This window comes from Dipodomys merriami, unplaced genomic scaffold (assembly GCF_024711535.1).
Source record: "Dipodomys merriami isolate MVZ:Mamm:240054 unplaced genomic scaffold, mDipMer1.0.p SCAF_2, whole genome shotgun sequence".
Classification (NCBI taxonomy): domain Eukaryota; kingdom Metazoa; phylum Chordata; class Mammalia; order Rodentia; family Heteromyidae; genus Dipodomys; species Dipodomys merriami.
In genome coordinates this window covers 64640136-64653677 of record NW_027203381.1, presented here as the reverse complement: position 1 = coordinate 64653677, position 13542 = coordinate 64640136, and the positions used below count along the sequence as shown (strand labels likewise).

Here is a 13542-nt window from a genome sequence, read left to right as displayed (position 1 = left end):
GCAAAAGGAAAGAAATGTAAACATCACCTGAGGTGGAAAAAATAACTTGTATTGTCAGAGTTCATAGAATTCACAAACTGAATAGACCATGATAATGACAATGTGCCTTGGAAAGGTTAAAATGTATGTGAAATTTATGTAATCACCTAATCTCAGTTAAAGAAAAAAAGTGAGGCAACAGATGGGTTAGGAGAGATGGGTGACAATGTTGTCAGACACTTTGGACTCAGTATAGACTGTTTCTGTAGAATGGGAACATCTTTGTACAACTACTTAAAGATAATAAAAAATAAAATAATTTTTTTTAAAAATGAAAAAAACAAAAAGACAGCCTGTGCTTTAAAGGACATATATTGTTCCTACACAGGAATAGCTCGAGATGTAATTTAAGATGTAAGTCCATCAGCTACTTTGTCTCTCTGTAGAGACTAATCAGAGTGAAGTTTGTTTTTTTTCCTTGAGTAAGAAACCTGTATTTGCCTCACTGGTACTTAAGTTATATATGAACTCCTGACTACCTATTCCCAACAAAAGTTGGAAAATCAGCAGGTATGAAAAGAAGAGAGAAACAAAAATCACAGTGATCAAAGTCCAATTAGGATACTGAGATCAAACGTGAACAGAGGAGCCTGGCACTAGCTGCTCACACCTATAATCCTAGCTACTCAGGAGGCTAAGTTATAGAGAATGATGGTTCAAAGCCAACTATGGCAATAAAGTTTTTAAGACTCCATCTCCAAAAATAAACATTAAAAAGCCAGGCTGGAAGCATGAGTCAGGCAATAGAGTAAAATCCCTACTTTCAAACTCCAATACCACTAAAAAGAAAACATAAGCATAGTACATAGACTGGCAATATGGATTTGTAATGAATTGTGTTTAGTATTGAAGCACTTCAGAGAAGATATCCAGACTGGACTTCAAATATTGTTTACTTAAAACGCTAAAAGACCTTTAACTAATTATTTAACCTCTTTGAGACTGTGGTTCCTCATTTGTAAAATAACGATAAACTGGGGGAAGAGGTAAGTAATGGAGAATGATGTCAAGTGAGACTGATCAACTAAACTGGTCAAATAGGAGTAAGAAGTTCTGGTGCACACAGTCAGGTGCTACAGGTACTGACATGCACTGCATTATTTCAAAAATCTAGAAGAAAAAGATTCTGAGTGTTTTCACCATGAATGATAAAAATAAATATGTGAGGTGTTTACCCTTATATAGACATTTTACACAACATATTTATGAATCAAAGCATCACAGTCCCTCATAAATATGCATAATTTGCTTTCTTTTTTTTTTTTTTGGGGGGGGGTCTGGTTGTGGGGCCTGAACTCTGGGCCTGGGCGCTGTCCCTCAGCTCTTCAGCTCAAGGCTAACGCTCTACCACTTGAGCCACAGCACCACTTCCGACTTTTTTTTCTTATGTGGTGCTGAGGAATCGAACCCAGGGCCTCATGCATGCAAGCACACGCTCTACCACTGAGCCACCTTCCCAGACCCGCATAATTTGCTTTCTTATACAGCTAAAAAATAAATTTTAATCTTTAAAAGTAAAAAAAAAAAAATCTAAATTAGCTAAGCTATGCCAAGGGCAAAGAAATTATCTGCCACTCAGTAAAAAGGCTTTCAATAAACAAAGATTATTATTATTTTTGACATCACCACAGTTAATAAATTTTGTAATTAGTTGTTTCTTCTTATATTACTCCTTCAATCAGGTTCCAAGAACTTAATGATTAAACTCTTTTAGTGTAGAATCTGTATTGGAATATGAGGTCATGACCTGATCTGAATAATGCAGAAAGTATTTTCTGGCAATGAATAGTATATAGAATGGCATCACTATAGCTCTTCCTAATTTCATCCAACAGAGAGAAAACATATTTCCAATAACTCAGGTGGGCCTGAGGCAAATCACAATACCTGAATGTCTGATAAGATCAACCACTTCAAACTTTTTTTTTCAGCTGAATTCTCAAGATTAGCAAACAAACTAGAATTCTAAAATTATTTCAAGTGTTGTGGGAATGGAATGGGTAGGTTTAGAAGCGTACCTTGTCACAGGGTGCTGGTAGCTCACATCTGTAATCCTAGCTACTCAGCAGACTGAAATCTAAGGATCCCTGTCCCAAGCCAGCTCAGGCAGGAAAGTCCATAAGACTCTTACCTCCAATTAACCATCAGAAACTGGAAGTGACACTGCGGCTCAAAATTGTAGAGTGCTAACCTTGAGCAAAAGAGCTCAGGGGCAGTGCCCATGCCCCAAGTTCAACCACCATGACCAACCAAAAACCAAAAAACCCAAACAACATGGGGATTAAATTTTGTGCCATGGCTAAAACTAGACAGATTTTTCTAATTTCTGTGCTTTAGTAAAGGCTTTGTACCAAATCTTCAATTCACTTTTGCAAGAAATATGGTTATTTCTTGCCCAATTTTAGGAAATCTAAGGGTTTTGCTATAGTATATAAAGTAGAAACATGAAATACTAAAATCTCTCTTCTTAATTCCAGATACCTTCCAGACATTTAGTCCTGGCTCTCAGCAATTTACTAAGTAAGCTCTGACAAGTTATTTCCCCTATGTGTGAGTGCACAGTCTAAATTATCTTTCAGAATTCATCTAACTTAGACATAGGGTTATAGGAAAAAGTGGATTCATTCTCTTATGTAATGAGTATGTAATCTAAAAATGTGTAACCACATCATTATCCAATCAGCATGATTGTTATGAATTAATCTTCTGTATCAAATAGTGTTTCCTTCATTGTTACTCTTCGTGTCACTACGTCTAATAAACAAAAACAAACTTCTGATTATTTTATCTGAACAGTAACTGTAACCACCAGTTAATGTTAAGCAAACCTTTCATTCAATCTGGTGCCTCATAAAAAGGTAAGTTTTCCTATTAGAACTAGCAGCTCTCACAGAACCTTTATCATCAGGGTAAACAAGACCAAGTTATCAGTCCCTACCAGTTAAACAAATACAAATGTATACAGTAACCTTTGCTAAAGGTTGCCTTTAGCAAAGTGTCTTCGGGCCAGATGAACAGAGCATAGCCTGAAAAAGCTAATACCTTCCACATTCAAGGCTTCTTGAAGATCACCAGATGGTTTCAGTCTGTAGGAATGCATCCTAAATGCCCTGGATTTCTCTATATAAGGCTACTAAAACTAGTTCAGTACACCTTACAAGGTGTCATGCCACAGCTCCGTACAGGAACTGAAAGAAAAACAGGGCAACCTACATCTGCAAACCAAAACTGATACCCACTAATAAAACTCTGTACAGAGGATCTACTTGCTGCAGTTGAATTTTAAGGGGTCAAATTGTTCAGATGATTTACAAAGTTTATACACTATCTTCCTAGAAGTACAAATTTCTTTCTTGTAATACTGCACGCTTTTAAAGCAGTGTTAACTGCTTATGCACTATATGAAACTGAACACAATGGCTCTAAAAATAAGTAAAATTAAAATTCTTCCCTGAAGCTAAACTCTGGAGCTTCTTTTGCTCATGACTTCCTCATTTTGTTTTTTGAGGGGGGAGGGAGCGGGTCATGGGGCTTGAACTCTGGGCCTGGTCACTGTTCCTGAGCTCTTCAACTCAAGGTGGGAGCTCTACCACTTTAGCCACAGTGTCACTTCCAGTTTCCTGGTGGTTAACTGGAGATAAGAGTCTCATGGAGGGGCTGGGAAGGTGGCTCAGTGGTAGAGCACTTGCCTTGCATGCTCAAGGCCCGGGGTTCGATTCCTCAGCACCACATAAGCAAAAAGAAAAAAGCCGGAAGTGGCGCTGTGGCTCAAGTGGTAGAGTGCTAGCCTTAAGCTGAAGAGCTGAGGGACAGCGCCCAGGCCCAGAGTTCAGGCTCCACGACCGGAAAAAAAATAAAAATAAAAAAAATAAAAATAAATAAATAAATAAAAAGAGTCTCATGGACTTTGCTGCCCGGGCTGACTTTGAACCGTGATCTTCAAATCTCAGCCTCCTGAGTAGCTAGAATTACAGGTGTGGGCCACCAGTGCCCACCTGACTTCCTCATTCTTTTCATTCTAAATCATTCCAAATTTGCAATCTGTACAGCATTTTAACTCCAACCCCAAACTTTCAGATTTTTCACTATTTTGCATTGTGGAATTTTTTTAAACAATGCATGTTCGACCTATTTTGTTAAAATCTGAAGAACCTCTTTATCTAAAAACAAATCTAAAAGAGAAAATACTGCTCATAAAAATTCTGAATTAAATCCAACCCTATTTAAAAAACTAACTGGATCAAAGCAAAACCTCCAGCAGTTTACTGAATAACATACAGGCATTACCAATTTAATCAATTTAATCGTTAAACAGGTAAGATTGTCATTGCCAATGTAGAATGCCATGGGTTTGGACCTAACCTCAACACCACACCCCCTCAAAAATTTGAGAGATGAGACAATCAAGTAAATTTGACTTATACTTCATCCTATATTCCTGCCCTAGTGGATTCAGATAAAAGATCGTTGATAGCTCTTAAAATAGTAGGATTAGTTCAATTCTATCAGATCATTCTCTCCACTAAGCTCAAATAGCCAGATATTCCGGACATGTTTGCTAGTGTACCTTCTATGTATAAGAAACTCTAAGAAATGCTGAGAACAAACAGCTGCTCGTCTTGACATGAGACCAAGAGACCAACTCAGTCAGAGAGACACGTTATGTAAGATTCTCCCCTCTTGGCCCATTCTTTCTAGGTACCTAAAGATGGAACATGAAGAAATCCCCCCCACCCTGTCTTCCTAGGTGCATATAGATACCAGGCAAGCCAACAACGACTGCCTGACACAGGCAGGGCCATCCACCCTGAGCCTGGCTATAGGCATTCCATAGTGGGCCCAGCATATAAGGCTCTGAGGCCAAGCTGTGAGAACAGTAAAGGATTAAAAGGCTAGAAGAATAAAAACTGTATCCTGTAAAGGTCAAACCCTAGGCAAGACAGATGTAGAGATGTCTGAACATTAAGAAAGCTTGAGAACTTGGATAAGGGAATACTTACCCTATTCTCTGCCTGCACCTACGGCCACCTCCACCCCATACTAAACTCATGTAACCCCTAAAAAAAACCTATAAAAACCTTGACTCCAACCCTTCCCCACACACACACAACCTCCATACCCATGGGAAGGTCTGCCCCTCCCTTGCAATAAACAGTCCTAACCTGTTGCTATCTTTGCATAACTTTGAAGCCAGACCCACTGCCTTTACTCTATAAATACTCCAACAGCCCAAGAACCTGTGTGTGTCTCTATCTCCCTATGAAGAGCACCTACATTCTGATAGAGTGTGTTCCTGCCCTTCTGTTTTGTCTGTCTTTTTGTATGCGTGTCTGCTTGCCTGCTTGTTTACTTACTCAATAAAGCTCCACCAAGTTTTCTTACCATCATGACTTGTCCAAAAATTCTTACTCTGTGACAGAAGTTAAGGACCCTAAGTGAAGACCCTACCTCTAAAGGAAACTTCACTAACCCACACCTGCATCCAGTGACATGTCCATTTCTTCCAAAAGAAAGCAAGCCTGTTTATTTGGCACAGTAACTATTTTCTCCAGGGAACAGGTGAGGAAGCTGGAACTTAAAGATACTAAGTGATGCCTCTGAGTTGATACATCTAGTATGGGAGAAAGAAAAAAATGTAAAACCAGGCCTTACAAATCTAGGCCCAAAGATTTTCTTTTACAAGGAAGTCAAGTGAACTTAAATTCTGTATCCCAAGGTAGTTTATCATACCAGTTTATCATATATAACTCAATTTTTGAGTTAACTATATGATAAACTGGGAGTCTAAGGTAAATATTACATAGTAGTGAAAAGATTCACAAACAGCAGCCCCTCTACACTTCCAATGAACAGGATGTTCATATTCCATATTGCCAGTAAGCAGGAATCAGAATGTACATTCCTCACATCTTTTCAATAACCTTATTCAGTTCAACATGTGTTCTTCACATTTTTAGAAAACAATAAAGAAACGTATAAATAGAAAACAGAAAGAAAGCTAACTCAAATATAATTTTGGTAACTACTAAATTCCAAAGAGTTCTACTGTATTCTAAACAGTATTCTATATTGTGCTTAATAATCAAGCATGAGGTGAGAAACAAACTGTTCACCTCAAGACAGTCTATGGGAGCCCGGCACCTTTCAGGTTTTAAGAGCAAATGAAAACTTTACATTTTTTTGTAGGCAGAAAGGGTTTTGTAACAATCACATCCAAGCTCTTGTGGTATTTTAGTAATGTTCCTTTCAGTTAATGATCTTTCAGAAATCAACTCCATGAAGCTTTAATGGGGAAGCAAAAACAACAGAAAAGACTAAATGATCTGCAAATACAATAAAGCCCAATTTAACATTATCAGGCCTGACCACATAAGTCAGGAAAACAACAGAAGCAGATGTGTTAATTTAGAATTCAGCTATCACTGAATGAATAGGGAACATTTTGTAAGCAAAGCCTGAAGTGTCTGGAAATTCAGACACTGAGGAGAGATGAAAAGCCCTTTTTACCAGAGCAGAGCAGCTAGCCCAGATGTGAGGACAAATAAAGAGATGTGGAAGAGAGTAAAAGGAACTTTAATAAAGTCCTTTCTTTCTCTCTGTCAACTTCTAGTTTCCCAATGATCAAATGTCAGTGAATGTAATGCTTAAAAATAAACCCTGGGCTCCACTATCATCAATAGACAAAACAAACGTTGCTGCTGATAAAAAGGCAGTCTAGAGGGAAAGACTTAAGTCACCTACACTTTACTCATACACATTTAAAAGTCCTGGGGTACAATTGATGGAAATATGACTCATTAGAAAAGCAAAAGACAAAATGTCCAGTGGAGACTCCCCTGATACTTGGTCACTGAGAAGTTTTATCAGGACTGAGAACATTCATCAAACACAGAAAGTGGTAAATTAGCCTGGCCAAAATTCACACACAAATTTCTCTGAAGTGGTATTTCATTAATACAAACACCCATAAAAGGCTTTGAACAGATCCAATTATTAAGTAACAAGGTAAAAACTACAAGCAAAGCCAGATGCTGGTGCTAGAATCCTAGCTACTTTAGGGGCTGAGTCTTGAAGGACTGATGTTTGAAGTTAGCCTGTGCAAAATCCACAAGACTCCATTTCCAATTAACCAGCAAAAGAGATGGACTAGCATTATGGCTCAAAAAGGGCATAGAATTAAAAAAAAAAAAAAAAGAACCTGGATCAAGTTCATCAGTTGGAAAAGCACTTGTCTGACATGTGCAAAGTCCTAAAGTCCTGGGTTTGATGTCAATCCCTGAAAACAAGAAGAAAAGTTGGATTCGTTGGATATTATGTAGCTTACTCATAAAATGTCCTATGGACCCAGCTAGAAGCTGGTTTATGACACAGTGTGTACTGTAGATAATATTTTTACCTTGATTTTACTGTTAATTCTGTAGAAATCTATAAGGAATCTCATCCTTATCAAAAAAGTATATAAACCTATATATCCCATACAAGACACAAATCAATACAAAAAAATATACTATCCTAAAGAGTTCAACCAACAATTGTCCCCAAGGGCAACATTAAAGCAGAGTTATGATAATTATTATTTACACTGATCACTGAAATATGGTCTGGGAAAGTGGCTTAGTGGTAGAGTGCTTGCCTAGCATGCATGAAGCCCTGGGTTTGCTTCCTCAGTACCACATAAGTAGAAAAAGCTAGAAGTGGCACTGTGGCTCAAGTGGTAGAATAGTAGAGTGCTAGCCTTGAGCAAAAGCTTAGGGACAGTGCCCAAGCAATGAGTCAAGCCCAGGACTAGCAAAAAACAACAACAAAAAAAGGCTTTTGAAAGTTTCATGGAAAGTAATTTCAAAAGAAATCTTTTATTTAATGTGAAGAGCCTTAGGGTGTCTAGTCATGTTTGCCTCTGTGGAATAAAAGCAACCACAGACATCATGTAAATGAATGAGCAAGGATGTGCTCCAATCCATCTTACAGGTACTGCAATTCAATTTCCTATAGCGTTCACATCACATCAAACAATAAGCCATCCCCCAGTTCAGGTGCTGTATCAAAACAAAACCACAGCAGGGTGGATCATGTCTATAAGTGAAAAGTCGACCAAGGGGCCCTGATTTCAAATCCCAGTATCCCTGTATACATGCACACTTGAAGACTATTTATACATGTGTCAAAACCAAAACTATATGCTTAAAAAAAAAAAAAGGATTGTCTGTTGTATGTAAATTATATTTCAATGAACTTAACTACACCTTCAGAGTGCCAGAATTACATGTAAGCATCTCATCATGTCCTTTTGTTTTTTGTTTTGCAGAACTAAGGACTGAACTCAGGGCCTTGCACTTGCCAAGCAAGTGCTCTTCCACTAAGCTAAATCCCCAACCCTTTGTCATGTCCTTTTTAAATGTACTAAGAACTCTATAGCATCATTTTCCAAATTCAAGTGTCTAAATAACCCCACAGGGTCCTTCTGAATATAAAACCCAATTATCCTTTGTAAGCTTTATTGAAAATCTAGGGTATCCTAATTTTATATTAGCATAAGGCACCTTTAAATGGATTAGTAGATAAAAGCGTTTATCCACTGGTCCTTCTAGTGGGTAACTCTGAAAGTGCTTTGTTATTAAACTGAATTTATCTCAAAACCTCTTAAAAGAAGGAGATCATGGTCAATAGTTTTCTTTGAGTTTAGTTCTATTGTACGTTTAATTTTAGAGTTCAAGTCTTCAAACAACAGCCTCTTCGTGAAAGGTGAGTACATCAGAGGTTTTGTGTAGTTGTTCAAGTAGAAAAACACTGAGGAGCTCCAGTGGCGCAATCGGTTAGCGCGCAGTACTTACAAGAAAAACACTGAAACAGAAAAACACTGATGAAAGAATGTGACTTTCTATATAGTTCACTGGGTAATTCACCTGTTCAATCAAAAATCAACCCTCAAGAAATGCTTAGTTCAGAAGTAAAATATAGTGGAGCACCAGTTATTCACATATATAATTAGCTACTCCAGAGGCTGAGATCAGGAGGAACAGGTTCAAGGCCAGCCTGAGAAGAAAAGTTCAAAAGACCGTTTTGCTCAATCCATATAGCTGAGTGAAGTAGCACATGCCTATCATACCAAGCTACACTAGATGCTGAAATTAGGATTATGACTGCAGGCCAGTCTAAGCAGAAAAGTCTACAAGACACTGTCTGTAGCAAAGGAAGCTAGATATGATGAGGCATGCCCATGACCCAGCAACTACAGGAAGTCTAAAGTTATGCCCACGTACATTCCAGAAAGGAAGTGAGACCCTGTTCTAAAAAAAAAAAAAAAAAATGCCAGTCACAAACAGCTGGGGGTATGGCTCAGCCTGCCAAGCCAGAAGCCCTGACTTCAAACTCAACACTACCAAAGCAAACAACCAATACCACCCACCAAGCCAAGCATCAGTAGCATCGTGTCTATAATCCTTGATACAAGATGCTGAGATCTGAGGATCTCAGTTCAAAGACAAGCCAGTCAGGAAAGTCCATGAGACTCTTATCTGCAATTAATCACCAAAAAAACAAAAGTGAGCAGTGGCTCAAGTAGTAGAGCATTGGCCTTGAGCACAAAAGCACAGGGACAAACATGTCCGGCCAGGAGGAATTTAAGCTCCCGGACTAGCACTCACACACATAATAATAGAATCTCCAAAAAGGTCTTGCCACTTGTTCATAAATTTCACTGTAATATTTTAATGACAATACTCAATAAAACACTTTAGAAATTAGTCTCATGTATCTACAGAACAATTTAAAAGAAAAAGGGAGAAGGGGAGGAAGAAAGAATGAATCATGTAAACTTTTCTAACTTAGTCCCCAATAGGCCAGTCCCTTGCTAGTTCAACTGCAGCGTTTCCCACAATTCATTTCCCATCTGTAGCACACAGATTTCCCCACCCCACCTCTGGAAAGTGGGATCATTTGTTTTTTTATGCTTTCTTTTCTGACATCCCTTTTTAAACAATCAGTTTCAAAAAGAAAATGCAATGAAGAAGCTAACAAAAAAAAGTTTGTCTTACTAATTACAAGTCTTTATTTTTATGGGAAAAAATGCATTTTCAGCTGTGACCTCTAAACTAAGAAGTTTAGAATATTGTTGTAATCCATATGATCCTCTACTTAATATTCATATACTACATATTATATAATTTTTAAAAGAGCTGAGAATTATTTTAGTTCTATTTGCATAGAACTCCAAGGGCTTCAGAAAGAAAGCATTACTCCATATATGTTTTAAACATTTTTTTCTTAAAAGAGCATTTGACATTTAGTGAATTCTTTTTATCACTACAAACTCCAAAGGTCCTTTTTTGTGCTCTAGATCAAGAATGATTTCCCAAGCTACTGCCATGGATGACAGAGAAGGGGGAGGTTTAAAAAACGTCTTTCCAAATGATTAATTTCTTTGGCCTCCTTAAAAACTAAAGAGGCAAACACTGGATTTTAATCTAGCAAAGATGTCAGCTGCTACCCATGACCTCTCTTTTGAGAAGTTCACAAAGGTCACAAAGTGTCTCAGCCCCCTCCAGTGGAAGGGTCACACATTCACAACAAAATTATTCTCCATCTCCACTGGAATCTCCCCCATGATGCCAGATGGAAACGTATATAAAATTCCCCAGGGTTTAAATTTAAAAAAGAAATGGCAAAAAGGACAGATTGCTTGTTTTAATGGGATTCAAAACTATGTGGCAGAGTATTAAGCAAACACCTACCAAACATCCTCAAACTTAGTAATACAACAGTCTCAACGTTCTGCCCCAGTATGCTTCAGCTTGATTCTCTTTCATTAACATGAAGACACTCTTAGGGAACAACTACATTATAATGAAGAGTTACATTAGAGATAGATATCATGTATTAAGCTTTAATATTTCCCAGATCCAAAACTTCTCTACCATTAGGACATTCCTAAACAACATATCATTTCCTTTGATGATCCTGGACCTAGAAAAAACACATGCTTACAAAGACAATGATGTTCTCAACAATTTCTTCAAAACTAATAAACAGTAAATTCTAACTTAACAAAGCCACATGAAAGAGCCACACTAAATTTCCTCATCACTTTATCAGACTATCTGTATTAGCTGCTAAACATTATTTTGCAAACTGGAACCAATTAGCAAGTATTCCATGAGAATTTGGGAATGGAAAAATCCTACATTTGTAGATGGGAAAGCATTTGGAACTCTTTAAAATTCACTAGGTGGCTCAAGCTTGTAATCCTAACTACTAAAGAGAGGCTAAGATCTCAGGATCAAGGTTCAAAACCAGGCCATCCAGGAAGACTCTGATCTCCAATTAAGGACCAAAAGTCTGAAAGGGGAGTTGTGATTCAAATGATAGATCACCAGCCTTGAGCAAAAATGCTAAAGGTTGGCACTCTGGCCCTGAAAAAAAAAAAAAAAATCCAAAGACCTAAGAGAAACAGGAATGTATTACAGAAAGTCAGTTTTAAGATTTTTTTTTTCCAGGTACTGACATAAATATAGGCCTATGTAAAATAATTTACAAATAAAGTTTTGTTTGAATTCCAATTCCCACTCCATTAATCACCTACCTCTAAGGATCAGTACCATATATAAGGGTCACTTTTTCTTTAAAGACATATCAACACAGAAGAACTCATGAACAAAAGGGACAACTAGACAAACTAAAACACCGCCCCCCCCCCAAGCAAATTACAGAGCTGCCTTTCCAATCACTCCCCTTGCTTCAACAAAGCTGGGTTAGAAACAGAAACTCAGAAAAACATGAATGCTTTCAAAAAAAAAAAAATGCTGGGCCTGAGCGTGTTAGTATCAGTCTTCAAAAAAACAACAGAACACACTCAGTCCCATCCAAATTTCCTAACTAAATAAAAGTCAGTGACTACCAGGTCACTAATCTCCTGGTGCTCAGAACTCTGGGGGAAGAGAGCAGGCATGCAGTCCCTAATCTCCAAGGTATGTCTAAATTGCTGAAGGGAGAACACTTAAGAGTCTCATTACGCTGAGAGAGAAACACGCAACTGCAAGAGAGTTAAAATCCTTATTTTCAACTGGGCACAGGTGATGGTACTTGGGCGCAACAGATGACACCCACCTATCAGACTCAGCTTCTAGAACCAAAGAAAAGTAGCCAAAGACAACTAAAAGTGAAGCGGTGATCCAAGATAACAATCAAAAAAATTAAATAAATAAAAAAAAAATACCGGGTCCTGTGGGCATAGAGTTCCCCTAGGGAAACCTAAGGAAGACTGGAGAGAGGCGGGCCAGGCCAGGACCTTGACCATCATCCACGTGGGGGACCCCCTGTGAAGGTCATCAGGACCTGACCCCCACCCCACCCTCTCTCCCTAACAAGTTTTCCTATTCCTTCGGAGCAACTAACTTCCTGTCTGCCCCCACTTTGAGGCCAAGCCTCCTCTTCCAAAGCTGGAGGAAGGTGGCCGGAGCTCGGCGGGCCGGCGGCGGCCCGGCTGGGACCCAGTGGGGTGGGGTTGGAAAGGGGTCAGGTTTCAAAACACCAGGCCTGCGGCGAGGGCCGGGGTGTCAGCCTCCCGCCCTCCCGGCTGGGGGGCCGGGATTTCCCGGTTCAGACCCAGCTCCTGTGTTCACTAGGGTTTGGTTTGATTTTTTTTCCCTACCATCCACGGGAGACATTGCGCACCACCACTTGCTGGGGGGGGGGGGGGGGTTGTGCAATCCCGTCCCACCTCCTGGCACCCCTGAGGCCATCAGAACCCCGGGGTCGAGCCTGCGCCCGGTCCCCAGCCAGGCCTGACCCACGCGGGCGGGCATGGGCCCCGGGAGCGACGGGAGGCCCAGCGGGGCCCGGGGTGGGGTGGGGGGGGTGGAGGGGGGTCCCAGGGCCCCGAGACGCCTCCCCCCATCCCGCGGCGCCGGCTCGGCCGTGGCCCCCCGGCCCCTACCTTCCTTCACTCCGGGCAGCTTGGACTGGTCGATGCTGACTTCGGCCATGGTGGGCCGGCCGGGGTCCCGCGCGCCCCCGGGAGTCCACCGCGCCCTCCCCGCCCCGGAGAGCCGGCCCGGAGCGCGGCCGCACCGGCGCCCGACGCGGCGCCGAGGTCGGACGGGCGGGCGGAGCGCCCCGGCTGGAACCGCCGCGGCCGGCGGGCGCGGGGAGAACCGGCGAGAGCGAAGGCGTCCGGGTGCAGCCGGCTGGGGCCCGGCCGCCCCACCTCGCCGCCGCGGCCACCTGCTCCGAGCGCCCCCGCGGCCCGGATCGATACCGCGGATCCCGGAAACAGACCCCGAGCGGTCCACTACGGAGGGAGAGAGGAGCCAGAAAGGCGGGCGGGCGGGCGGGCGGGCGGCGAACGCGCGGGCGGGCCTGGCGGGGGAGGGGGAGGGAAGGGAGGGGGAGGGAGAGGGGAGCTGCAGGTCGGAAACCTGCGGTGGCTTCTGGCCCTGGGAGGCTTGGGGCCTTGTCCCCAGGCCTGCCTCCCTGCCCCCCTCCCTTAGGTGTCCTGAAGGCCCCCTC

General features: G+C 41.2%; 1 protein-coding gene across 2 annotated transcripts in view; it reads right to left on the bottom strand.

The window, feature by feature from the left end:
• The window catches only part of Ccdc50 (coiled-coil domain containing 50), a 63617-nt gene extending 50305 nt beyond the window's left edge, over positions 1 to 13312 (bottom strand). For both annotated transcript variants that reach the window (XM_070029832.1, XM_070029834.1), the window contains exon 1: positions 12971 to 13312. In XM_070029832.1, coding sequence (XP_069885933.1) covers positions 12971 to 13019 — 49 coding nt within the window. In that variant the 5' untranslated portion in view covers positions 13020 to 13312. The remainder of the gene's footprint in view (positions 1 to 12970) is intronic.
• Between the last annotated feature and the right edge of the window lie 230 nt (positions 13313 to 13542).